The sequence below is a fragment of the Balaenoptera physalus genome (assembly GCF_965194825.1).
Source record: "Balaenoptera physalus genome assembly, chromosome: 5".
Classification (NCBI taxonomy): domain Eukaryota; kingdom Metazoa; phylum Chordata; class Mammalia; order Artiodactyla; family Balaenopteridae; genus Balaenoptera; species Balaenoptera physalus.
In genome coordinates this window covers 64174889-64187555 of record NC_138884.1, presented here as the reverse complement: position 1 = coordinate 64187555, position 12667 = coordinate 64174889, and the positions used below count along the sequence as shown (strand labels likewise).

The 12667-nt window shown below is 36.9% G+C and overlaps 1 protein-coding gene across 1 annotated transcript in view; it reads right to left on the bottom strand.

The window, feature by feature from the left end:
* LOC309660871 (transmembrane protease serine 11C-like) overlaps window positions 1-12667 on the bottom strand; it is a gene marked incomplete at its 5' end in the record, with an annotated part of 55265 nt that overhangs the window by 10326 nt on the left and 32272 nt on the right. The window contains 5 exon segments of the mRNA XM_082461947.1: window positions 115-133; window positions 137-271; window positions 273-378; window positions 1594-1765; window positions 5551-5589. Of these exon segments, the coding sequence (XP_082318073.1) occupies window positions 115-133; window positions 137-271; window positions 273-378; window positions 1594-1765; window positions 5551-5589 (471 nt within the window).

The following is a 12667-nucleotide window of genomic DNA, read 5'->3' as shown; positions in this document are numbered from 1 at the left end:
TCCTTTAAAATGACCCAGAGAGAGAGAGTATTTCTCAGGTTTAATTGTGATTCTGAGTATTTTTTTTGACTCCTAAAACTCAAACCATGTAATGATGGAAGGTTAGGAACTCACCATCAGACTTTGATGTTCCCTATCCAGTGACCACCACATCGGAACTGGGTGGGAATGCATAAGAAGCTTCTGGAAGACATGCTCTTTGGATGTTGCTTGTATATAATACTGGTGAAGACAGATGCACAAGAGCAATGTCATTATCGTGTGCTGCTGGTGTAGTGGTAGTTTTCATGAATTATAATATCCTTGACACTTTGCTGTATTTGTGGATCACTTAAAAGAAGCCTCAAACTAACATTCCATTCTTTGGGATTCCTGGCCCTAAAGAAAATAAATTTATTTATTAAAAGTCCTGTATATTGGAGTTGTAGGAATTAATATCTTTTACTTTTTTAAAGAACTAGATAAGTTTTGAATTCCCATAGTGCATATAAACATACAAAAGCAAAGATATATGTAAGAAAAAAATTAAAATAATGATAACATGAATAGACTTTGAATAACTCAATAAGCTCTATTTTAAAGGATAACTCATGTAAACTACATTTTATTCTTTTTTGTACAGAAAAGACTCAAGGGGATTTAGAAAGATAAATATAACAACACAAGATAATAAGATTAAACAAAAAGTCGGCAAGGATATGGGACAAAGTGAACGTGTGGAAGTTAAGGAAATAGTCTAAATCCTCTTTTATACGCATTAAAAACTATAAATAGAAAATATTTCTGACTTTTACTATTACTTGTTTATCAAGGGTTGTACATTAAGCTCTGAAAGTAGTACTGCCGGAACACTTTAAAACTCTCAAGTTTGAGAGGGATTTTTGTTTACATATAAAAACAATAAGTGCTATATAGAACCAACAGAAATTAGTGAAATGAACCATCAAACAAAAGGGTAAAAAACTTTTAGGTATAAAAAAGTAAACTTTTGGTGTAATAATATATCCTTTAAAGAAATAATCATTTCATGTAGAGATATAACATATATGGGAGGATGCAGGATGGATTCAAATACTTATGATTAAGTAAATATGACCAAATGTAATAATGATGAGAAAGGAATAGAAGACCTGTACTCAATTTGGGATTTATAATTTCCTTATAAAATTGATTAAGTAGATTTAGCTTAGTGATTCTCAACTGAGAGCTATTTTGTCTTCCAAGAGACATTTGTTAATGTCTAGAGACATTTTCAGTTGTCAGTCTTGTCCTCTAGACACTGACATTTGGTGTTTAGAGGACAAGGATGCTCCTAAACATGCTATAATGCACAGGCTAGTCCCCCACGACAAAGAATTATTTGGTCCAAAATGTCAGTAGTGCCACTGTTGACAACCCTGCTCTAGTCTGAATATATATATATATATATTTTTTTTTTTTCTTTTTACTGATAATTCATTGAGTAATTTTGAGCTATATCTCACAATATTGTACAGCTGGAAGCATAGTTGTATGACTATATTCTTGAAAGATATGTATCAGACTTTTAGGTACTTGAGTGAATTTGAGGCCTTTAAGTGGTTCAGAGCTTACTTTAAGAAACAGTGAGCAGCAGTGACAAGCCAGCTGTTACTAATCAGAGAGGCTCCACATTGGTGAACATTGTTCTGTTGAAGGCTAGCTTGCCAGGGCCATTCCCCTTCCTCGGCATCCATGCCCCCAGCTATCTTGTTGCCAGAGGGAGTTATTGTGTGTTGTCCACAACCTTTTCAAAATCGAGTCATTAGCATATAATATTGATACCACTTATGCATGCATTCCTATAGTAAACAACCTTCCTGTAATATGGGTTACTGTTAACTTTTAACTGAGAAAAAACACAGTCTTGGAAAAGTCAGGACTAATTTACTAATGACATGAGATTTCCTGAGAATTCATTCAAAATAGATTGACATCTTTCTCCCCCATCTTCATCACTCACATACATCTTTTTGTGCGTGGTTCGGCCTTGCTATGACCTGTTGAAAGAGGTAGGTGGAATTAAATGTTTAAATTTGGAAGATAATTGTATAACAAATTACAAAGTTGCATGGGGAAATGTGTGCTTTTTAATTTTGTGAACAGTTGTTTAAAGCAATAATTGCTATTAAACATTCATAAGAAAGTGTGAATGAGATATTGATGAGAGAGACAGAGTAGATAGAAATGTATTTGCATTCAAGTTACAACAAACAATACTTGGATAAAAGGAGAAACACATGAAGATAGCCAACACTTTTCCCAAAGTTATATGCTTCTCTGTATCAGGACTGTGCTTTAGTGTCAATTTAGATCCAGAGAAACTGCTAGACTCTTAAGTCTTTAAAGCAAATCTGCAGTAATAGTGTAACTTGACTATTATTCTACCCATCTGACCCTCTGTCTGATTCTCATGACTATCTCGTCTTACTCCAACTAAAGCACTGAGCTTGTCCCTTAACAGTTTATGGTACCTTTTGCAAGAGATCGTCAGCCTCACTAATAAATATTTTTAGAGGGCAAGAATCGTATCTTTAAATTAAAATGTATCTCCAGAACCTACTGGAGAGAACCCATCACATAAAAGGAGCACAAACAAGTTCTCAAATGTTTGTAGAAATGAAGTCTGTATAGCGTAATCCATGAGACATCTTAAAATAAAAATATTTGACTGCAAAACCCTCTTCTGTATTAGGTTTGTTCCTAAGAATTTGGAGAGTGAATAAAATTTGCCAAAATCAGTGCAGTGGGCATAGATTAAGGTAGTGGTCTCAATCAGTGTCAATTTTGCATACCACCTCCTATCCCCAGGAGTAATTTGGCAATATCTGGAGACATTTTTGGTTGTCATAACTGGGAGGGGGGCAGTGTTGGGCTACTGGTATCTAGTGGGTAGAGGCCAGTAATCCTGCTAAAAATTCTATAATGCATGGGACTGTCCTTGAAACAAAGAATTATCTGGCCCAAAAAGTTAGTAGTTAGGGTTGAGAAACTCTGAATTAAAGAAAAGATGTTTGTATCAAGAATGAGAATATTTAAATTAATTGGAAAGGTTAGATGGTCAATTGCTTCACAGAGATGTTGCTTATTATATGTGACAAGAGGTATCTTGAGATATTCTCTCCTGAGGGTGGAAAGGATTAGAAGAACAGGGGAGGGACATGTAGACTTTTAAAAAACCTTCACTAGCCCTTTGAAATCCTTAAGTTTGTATATTGCTTCTGATTCTAGACTGTTCTCTTTGATGAAACCCAAACTTCAGGTTGTAAGGCATCCTCTTGATAAACATCACTGAATTTGAATGAGACAGCACTCACATTGACTCACTAAGTGTGACTCCCTTTTCTTTCCCTCTTTCTATCCACTCCCTTATCATGGACGCTACAGAGGATAAAGAAAATAATGCAGAACCTGAATATATAAGGGTTCCTGCTGATCTTCCTTTCTGTTTGGACAACTCCTAAAGGAAGTTGGCTTTTACTCAACTTCCTTCAGAGGAATGTGAAAACAAAGATGATTCTCTGTGGGCTAGGAGAACCTCCCCTGGGCGACTCTACTTCTCTGTTTCTGCTCTTACTCAGAATTTTAATCTAATTTATATCCATGCACCAATTTTTATTCTGAGTTTTTATTTACTCATGATTGTTGTGTCTGTTAAGCTTTTAGCCGCCACCTCTGCAGTACTACCTTGTTATTACCTCTGCCAAAATCTTACCTGGCACCTTAGAGCTTTTGTTATGTCAAAAGAGGTCATTTGACAAATTTCAAGGATTTAAGGAATATAATGAAGACTCTCTGGGTGATAATTTCAGAAAAATCAGATAATCTACCAAGCTCTTACAGTCTCGCTACCCTTCTAACTTCTACTCCATCAGCTATTACTGCATTAAAAAAAATTTTTTTATCAAAGTATAGTTGATTTACAATGTTGTGTTAATTTCTGCCGTACAGCAAAGTGACTCAGTTATATATACATATATATATATATATATATATATATATATATTCTTTTTCATATTCTTTTCCATTATGGTTTATCACATGATATTGAATATAGTTCCTTGTGCTATACAGTAGGACCTTGTTGTTTATCCTATTACTGCACTTTAATATACTTTACGTCACATGCCAAACTCTGTTCTCTTCAACTCTGTTCGATTTTTCTTGCCTACCTCTCCCTTCTCCCTTCTTATTTAAAGTACAATTAAAATCTCAGATAAACCAAGGCAAATTCAGGATACTGGTCTGGATGGTTGTTTAGTGTCCCAGATGGGCAGATGGACAAATTGGCTAATCTCTTTCTTACCACTGCTTTTATTCCTGTGTTGACTACCTCTCTCTACCAACCTGACAAATTCCTAATTGTGGATTTTGATCATATCAGTACTGAAGTTTTTAACTGGAATAATTGACTTAAAAATGTCTAATTAGTTGCTTAAGCATTGTTCAGTCAAAATATATCACAGAGAAAAACAATCTAATACAGATTTGTGTTTAAGTTTTACCCAGGTTGCTCAGAAATAACTATGATGTGACTGAAGGATAGCAAGAACAATTGGGGTCGGTGTCACCTGGCTCTGGAGGGCAATTCCTCTAATCCAGTTGCTCCAATCAACCTCAGATAAGAGGAGTGCTTCTCCTGACAGTGTGCTCCAGGTTCTAGCAACCTTGGGGATCACATTTCCCAAAGCGGCTAGTGGGAGAGTAGAAACAGAATGCCTTGGCCAACAAGCAGCTGCTTGCATGTAAGGCAGCTGACTTCTTAGCACACTAAACTTGGCTTCTAGGATCAGAATTCCACAGTGAGTTCCTAGGCCTGAAGTTTTCAGCGGCAGAGTAGAAAATACAAAGGGCTGACATCTTTTGAGTGCTTATCATGAGCGTATACTCTTTTAAGTACTTTATTTTTACCTTCTTTTATCATCACAATAACTTGGAACGGAAGGTTTGAGAAGTTAAATAACCTGTGTAAATTCATCCAGTTAGGAAGTGCTAGATCTGGGGCTCAAAACTAATGTGTAGCTAGTTTTAGAGTCTAAGTTCTTTCTTTTTTTTTTTTTTTAAACATCTTTATTGGAGTATAGTTGCTTTACAATGGTGTGTTAGTTTCTGCTTTATAACAAAGTGAATCAGTTATACATATACATATGTTCCCATATCTCTTCCCTCTTGCTTCTCCCTCCCACCCTCCCTATCCCACCCCTCTAGGTGGTCACAAACCACCTAGCTGATCTCCCTGTGCTATGCGGCTGCTTCCCACTAGCTATCTGTTTTATGTTTGGTAGTGTTCTTAATTATCACTGCTGTCCTTAGATCCCCTCTGCCATCATGGCATGAGATAATGTGTTCCTCATTTTAAATCCATGATATCAGTCAAAAACCATCTACAGTCACCTTCATACAAGTTTCCAGAAGAAAGGTTCCCATTACACCTTTACGGATACCACATTGACTCTCAAGTGGATGGTTGGTTTTTTTTTTTCCATCTAAGGAATTTCTTACTAGAAAATAACTCTTTATTAGTGAACTTACAGGTATTGAGAAGATTTTCTGCTGTTGGCATTGCAATGTCTAAAAGTCAAGGGGGAAGAAAATGGAAATAGTTACATTTATGAACACATTTTGTTTTAATATTAATTCATATTAATTATTTTGTTTTGGAGAACACATTATTCTGTAGGCATAATCATTTTATTCAATCCTGACTATGTAATTTCTATGTTCATAGATTAGCATAGAGAGTAATAAAATCTTAGTATTTATTATTCTGTTTCTAAAAAGACTCTCAAGTTCCCCATCACAAGATATTTGAAAAAGAGGTCTGAGTTCTAGAAAGTACTAAAATATATGAAAAATGGTAATCAGTCACCACATCTTGAATACAAACCACCAGATACTGAATGCATTTGACACTTTTTAATGCCATTTTAAATACTCTTGGCCTATCTTATCCCAGCCACAGTATGGTGACCTATTCCACACAGATTTGGATCTTCTCTACTCAGGAGTAACAAATGCCCTTCTCAAGTCAGCACCTAAGACTTCTCATTTTCTGCTAGAAGGAACCCACTGGACATTCCAAGATGGACAATAGGAGATGTGGGAGGTAACTGTTGGAGCCAGAATTGGCTGAGAGCTGATGGACAAATGTTTCCCCCTTTAGTCACAGGGGAAGACAGTTCTGAAATACAATTAGTAAGGTCCTACCGGATGGAGCTAGAGTTGCTGCTAGTGATGACCAACTTCTCCCCATTTTACTCTTTCTGTCCTTTACTCTTTCTCAAATCAACTACTGAATGCAAGTCTCTGTCTCAGGCTCTGCTTTTGAGGAACCAGGTTAAGACACTCAAATAACTACATACCAGAAAAAATAATGCTTGTAATTAGGAGAGAGTACATAAATTGTTATAGTTAGTGCATTTTTCAGTGTTGTGTGCATTTTGCCATATTCTGCTCATTTAAAAATAAATACATTTTGTGCAGTAAATTTCAATTATTCAGAACATTCAATATAGCATGCCATTCCATTTCTCATTCATTTTGGATAAAAATATATTTTAAGAAGAGGGCACACTTCAACATTGTCTACTCATTCCTAGACATCTAGGGAATATAATAGAGTGAGATTTACTCCTGATAATTTTGGTATGGGCCCACATCGATGCAGAACGGCAAACCTGTTTAATTCATGTGCAAAGTGTGTGAGGAGAGGGTAAGTGAATTACAATTATGTCCCAAGTTTCAGATGCAGAGAACTGTAAATCCAGTAGCCATTTCGACTTATGAGTTTCTCTTCAAAAAGAAATCACCAGTTACTCTATAAGTTAAATACTGTAAATGTCAAAGTAGGTTCATTTTTATTATGCTCTTGGATTTCTATAAATCCAGGAGGGAGTATCCAGTTATATATGCCAATTACAATTACACACTCTTGTATTAGGTTGCACAACAAATCAGGGAGACAAAAGAATCCTTTACCAGAAAGTCAACCTGTCTGAACAAAAAGGCAGGAGCAATTCAGCAGTCAGAAGGACTAGGAGTAAATGTGTGCCACACCTACTTAAACCGATGGCGTATTTCTGTCTAATCCTTTATGTCTGCTTTCCAGAGGCTAATTTTTATTCAACATGATACCAGTAGAGTTTGATTTTGAGCTTTGTGTGGTTGGTAAAATATATCAAACCATATCAAGATTTTGGGAAATAATTAAACTACTATAACTCTACTGGAAAAATGTTAATTCCTATATCTTAAGAACTAATTATTTAGAAACCCTACTTTGTTCACAGACTTTCTTCTTCCTTCGAGGTTTTCTTTACTGATGCATGACTTTTTTTTTTTTTTAAGGTATGATTAACACTACAAAAGTTACAGCTTTATTCTGATATGGCCTCAGTACCTAATTTATTTTTGTATTTTTTAATATATCTTTATTGGAGTACAATTGCTTTACAATGGTGTGTTAGTTTCTGCTGTACAACAAAGTGAATCAGCTATATGTATACATATATCCCCTTATCCCCTCCCTCTTCAGCCTCCCTCTCACCCTCCCTATCCCAACCCTCTAGGTGGTCACAAAGCATCGAGCTGATCTCCCTGTGCTACGCAGCAGTTTCCCACTAGCTATCTATTTTACATTTGGTAGAGTACATATGTCAATGCTACTCTCTTACTTCGTCCCAGCTTCCCCTTCCCACCCGGTGTCCTCAATTCTGTTCTCTACATCTGCGTCTTTATTCCTGCCCTGCCACTAGGTTCATCACTACTGTTTTTTTAGATTCCACATATGTGCATCAGCAATGCATGTCTTTCTAAAGAGAAGAAATGTTTTTGAGCTAGAACTTACATTTAATAGTTGTATTATTTCAGAGCTTAATACAGTAACTATCACTTGGTTAGGTGGAAGACAGGTACCATGAATGGGGAAATGACTTAAGCTGTCATTGTTTTTGACTGAGTCACCGCTCTGGCACTTTGTGTGTCCTTCCTTTTTTTAATTATTTTTAATTTAACATCTTTATTGGAGTATAATTGCTTTACAGGGGTGTGTTAGTTTCTGCTGTATAATGAAGTGAATCAGCTATACATATACATATATCCCCATATCTCCTCCCTCTTGCATCTCCCTCCCACCCTCCCTATCCCACCCCTCTAGGTGGTCACAAAGCACCAAGCTGATCTCCCTGTGCTGTGCGGCTGCTTCCCACTAGCCATCTATTTTACATTTGGTAGTGTATATATGTCCATGCCACTCTCTGACTTCGTCTCAGCTTACCCTTCCCCCTCCCGTGTCCTCAAGTCCATTCTCTACGTCTATGTCTTTTTAAAAAAATTTTATTTATTTTTATTATTATTTTTTTAACATCTTTATTGTAGTATAATTGCTTTAGAATGGTGTGTTAGTTTCTGCTGTATAACAAAGTGAATCAGTTTTACATATACATATGTTCTCAAATCTCTTCCCTCTTGCGTCTCCCTCCCTCCCACCCTCCCTATCCCACCCCTCTAGGTGGTCACAAAGCATCGAGCTGATCTCCCTGTGCTACGCAGCAGTTTCCCACTAGCTATCTATTTTACATTTGGTAGAGTACATATGTCAATGCTACTCTCTTATTTCGTCCCAGCTTCCCCTTCCCAACCGGTGTCCTCAATTCTGTTCTCTACATCTGCGTCTTTATTCCTGCCCTGCTACTAGGTTCATCACTACTATTTTTTTAGATTCCACATATATGCATTAGCAATGCATGACTTTCTAAAGAGAAGAAATGTTTTTGAGCTAGAACTTACATTTAATAGTTGTATTATTTCAGAGCTTAATACAGTAACTATCACTTGGTTAGGTGGAAGACAGGTACCATGAATGGGGAAATGACTTAAGCTGTCATTGTTTTCGACTGAGTCACCGCTCTGGCACTTTGTGTGTCCTTCCTTTTTTAAATTATTTTTAATTTAACATCTTTATTGGAGTATAATTGCTTTACAGGGGTGTGTTAGTTTCTGCTGTATAATGAAGTGAATCAGCTATACATATACATATATCCCCATATCTCCTCCCTCTTACATCTCCCTCCCACCCTCCCTATCCCACCCCTCTAGGTGGTCACAAAGCACCAAGCTGATCTCCCTGTGCTGTGCGGCTGCTTCCCACTAGCCATTTATTTTACATTTGGTAGTGTATATATGTCCATGCCACTCTCTCACTTCGTCCCAGCTTACCCTTTCCCCTCCTGTGTCCTCAAGTCCATTCTCTACGTCTATGTCTTTTTTTTATTATTATTATTATTTTTTTAATATCTTTATTGGAGTGTAATTGCTTTACAACGGTGTGTTAGTTTCTGCTGCATAACAAAGTGAATCAGTTATACATATACATATGTTCCCATATCTCTTCCCTCTTGCATCTCCCTCCCTCCCACCCTCCCTATCGCACCCCTCTAGGTGGTCACAAAGCACCGAGCTGATCTCCCTGTGCTATGCTGCTGCTTCCCACTAGCTATCTATTTTACGTTTGGTAGTGTATATATGTCCATGCCACTCTCTCACTTTGTCACAGCTTACCCTTCCCCGTCCCCATATCCTCAAGTCCATTCTCTAGTAGGTCTGTGTCTTTATTCCCGTCTTTCCCCTAGGTTCTTCATGACCTTTTTTTTTTCTCTTCTTAGATTCCATATATATGTGTTAGCATATGGTATTTGTTTTTCTTTTTCTGACTTACTTCACTCTGTATGACAGACTCTAGGTCCATCCACCTCACTACAAATAACTCAATTTTGTTTCTTTTTATGGCTGAGTAATATTCCATTGTATATATTTGCCACATCTTCTTTATCCATTCATCTGTTGATGGACACTTAGGTTGCTTCCATGTCCTGGCTATTGTAAATAGAGCTGCAATGAACATTTTGGTACATGACTTTTTTTTTTTTTTAACATCTTTATTGGAGTACAATTGCTTTACAATGGTGTGTTAGTTTCTGCTTTATAACAAAGTGAATCAGTTATACATATACATATGTTCCTATATCTCTTCCCTCTTGCGTCTCCCTCCCTCCCACCCTCCCTATCCCACCTCTCTAGGTGGTCACAAACCACCTAGCTGATCTCCCTGTGCTATGTGGCTGCTTCCCACTAGTTATCTATTTTACGTTTGGTAGTGTATGTATGTCCATGCCAGTCTCTCACTTTGTCACAGCTTACCCTTCCCCCTCCCCATATCCTCAAGCCCATGCTCTGGTAGGTCTGTGTCTTTATTCCCATCTTACCCCTAGGTTCTTCATGACCTTTTTTTTCCCCCTTATATTCCATATATATGTGTTAGCATATGGTATTTGTTTTTATCTTTCTGACTTACTTCACTCTGTATGACAGACTCTAGATCCATCCACCTCACTACAAATTGAGTTATTTGTAGTGAGGTGGATGGACCTAGACTCTACATGACTCTTTTGAATTATGGTTTCCGCAGGGTATATGCCCAGTGGTGGGATTGCTGGGTCGTATGGCAGTTCTATTTTTAGTTTTTAAGGAACCTCCATACTGTTCTCCATAGTGGCTGTATCAATTTACATTCCCACCAACAGTGCAAGAGTGTTCCCTTTTCTCCACACCCTCTCCAGGATTTATTGTTTGTAGATTTTTTGATGATGGTCATTCTGACCGGTGTGAGATGATATCTCATTGTAGTTTTGATTGGCATTTCTCTAATGATTAATGATGTTGAGCATTTTTTCCTGTGTTTGTTGGCAATCTGTATATCTTCTTTGAAGAAATGTCTATTTAGGTATTCTGCCCATTTTTGAATGGGGTTGTTTGTTTTTTTGATATTGAGCTGCCTGAGCTGCTTGTAAATTTTGGAGATTAATCCTTTGTCATTTGCTTCATTTGCAAATCTTTTCTCCCATTCTGAGAGTTGTCTTTCGGTATTGTTTATGATTTCCTTTGCTGTGCAAAAGCTTTTAAGTTTCATTAGGTCCCAATTTTTTATTTTTGTTTTTATTTCCATTTCTCTAGGAGCTGGGTCAAAAAGGATCTTGCTGTGATTTATGTCATAGAGTGTTCTGCCTATGTTTTCCTCTAAGAGTTTGATAGTGTCTGGCCTTACATTTAGGTCTTTAATCCATTTTGAGTTTATTTTTGTGTATGGTGTTAGGGAGTGTTCTAATTTCATACTTTTACATGTAGCTGTCCAGTTTTCCCAGCACCACTTATTGAAGAGGCTGTCTTTTCTCCACTGTATATTCTTGCCTCCTTTATCAAAGACAAGGTGACCACATGTGCGTGGGTTTATCTCTGGGCTTTCTATCCTGTTCCACTGATCTATATTTCTGTTTTTGTGCCAGTACCATACTGTCTTGATTACTGTAGCTTTGCAGTATAGTCTGAAGTCAGGCATCCTGTTTCCTCCAGCTCCATTTTTCGTTCTCAAGATTGCTTTGGGTCTTCGGGGTCTTTTGTGTTTCCATACAAATTGTGAAATTTTTTGTTCTAGTTCTGTGAAAAATGCCAGTGGTAGTTTGATAAGGATTGCATTAAATCTGTAGATTGCTTTGGGTAGTAGAGTCATTTTCACAATGTTGATTCTTCCAATCCAAGAACATGGTATATCTCTCCATCTATTTGTATCATCTTTAAGTTCTTTCATCAGTGTCTTATAATTTTCTGCATACAGGTCTTTTGTTTCCTTAGGTAGGTTTATTCCTAGATATTTTATTCTTTTTGTTGCAATGGTAAATGGGAGTGTTTTCTTAATTTCACTTTCAGATTTTTCATCATTAGTGTATAGGAATGCCAGAGATTTCTGTGCATTAATTTTGTATCCTGCTACTTTAACAAATTCATTGATTAGCTCTAGTAGTTTTCTGGTAGCATCTTTAGGATTCTCTCTATATAGTATCATGTCATCTGCAAACAGCTTTACTTCTTCTTTACCAATTTGGATTCCTTTTATTTCTTTTTCTTCTTTGATTGCTGTGGCTAAAACTTCAAAAACTATGTTGAATAATAGTGGTGAGAGTGGGCAACCTTGTCTTGCTCCTGATCTTAGTGGAAATGGTTTCAGTTTCTCACCATTGAGGACAATGTTGGCTGTGGGTTTGTCATATATGGCCTTTATTATGTTGAGGAAAGTTCCCTCTATGCCTACTTTCTGTAGGGTTTTTATCATAAATGGGTGTTGAATTTTGTCGAAAGCTTCCTCTGCATCTATTGAGATGATCATATGGTTTTTATTCTTCAATTTGTTAATATGGTGTATCACATTGATTGATTTGCGTAAATTGAAGAATCCTTGCATTCCTGGAAGAAACACCACTTGATCATGGTGTGTGATCCTTTTAATGTGCTGTTGGATTCTGCTTGCTAGTATTTTGTTGAGGATTTTTGCATCTATGTTCATCAGTGATATTGGCCTGTAGTTTTCTTTCTTTGTGACATCTTTGTCTGATTTTGGTGTCAGGGTGATGGTGGCCTCATAGAATTAGTTTGGGTGTGTTGCTCCCTCTGCTATATTTTGGAAGAGTTTGAGAAGGATAGGTGTTAGCTCTTCTCTAAATGTTTGATAGAATTTGCCTGTGAAGCCATCTGGTCCTGGGCTTTTGTTTGTTGGAAGATTTTTAATCACAGTTTCAGTTTCAGTGCTTGTGATTGGTCT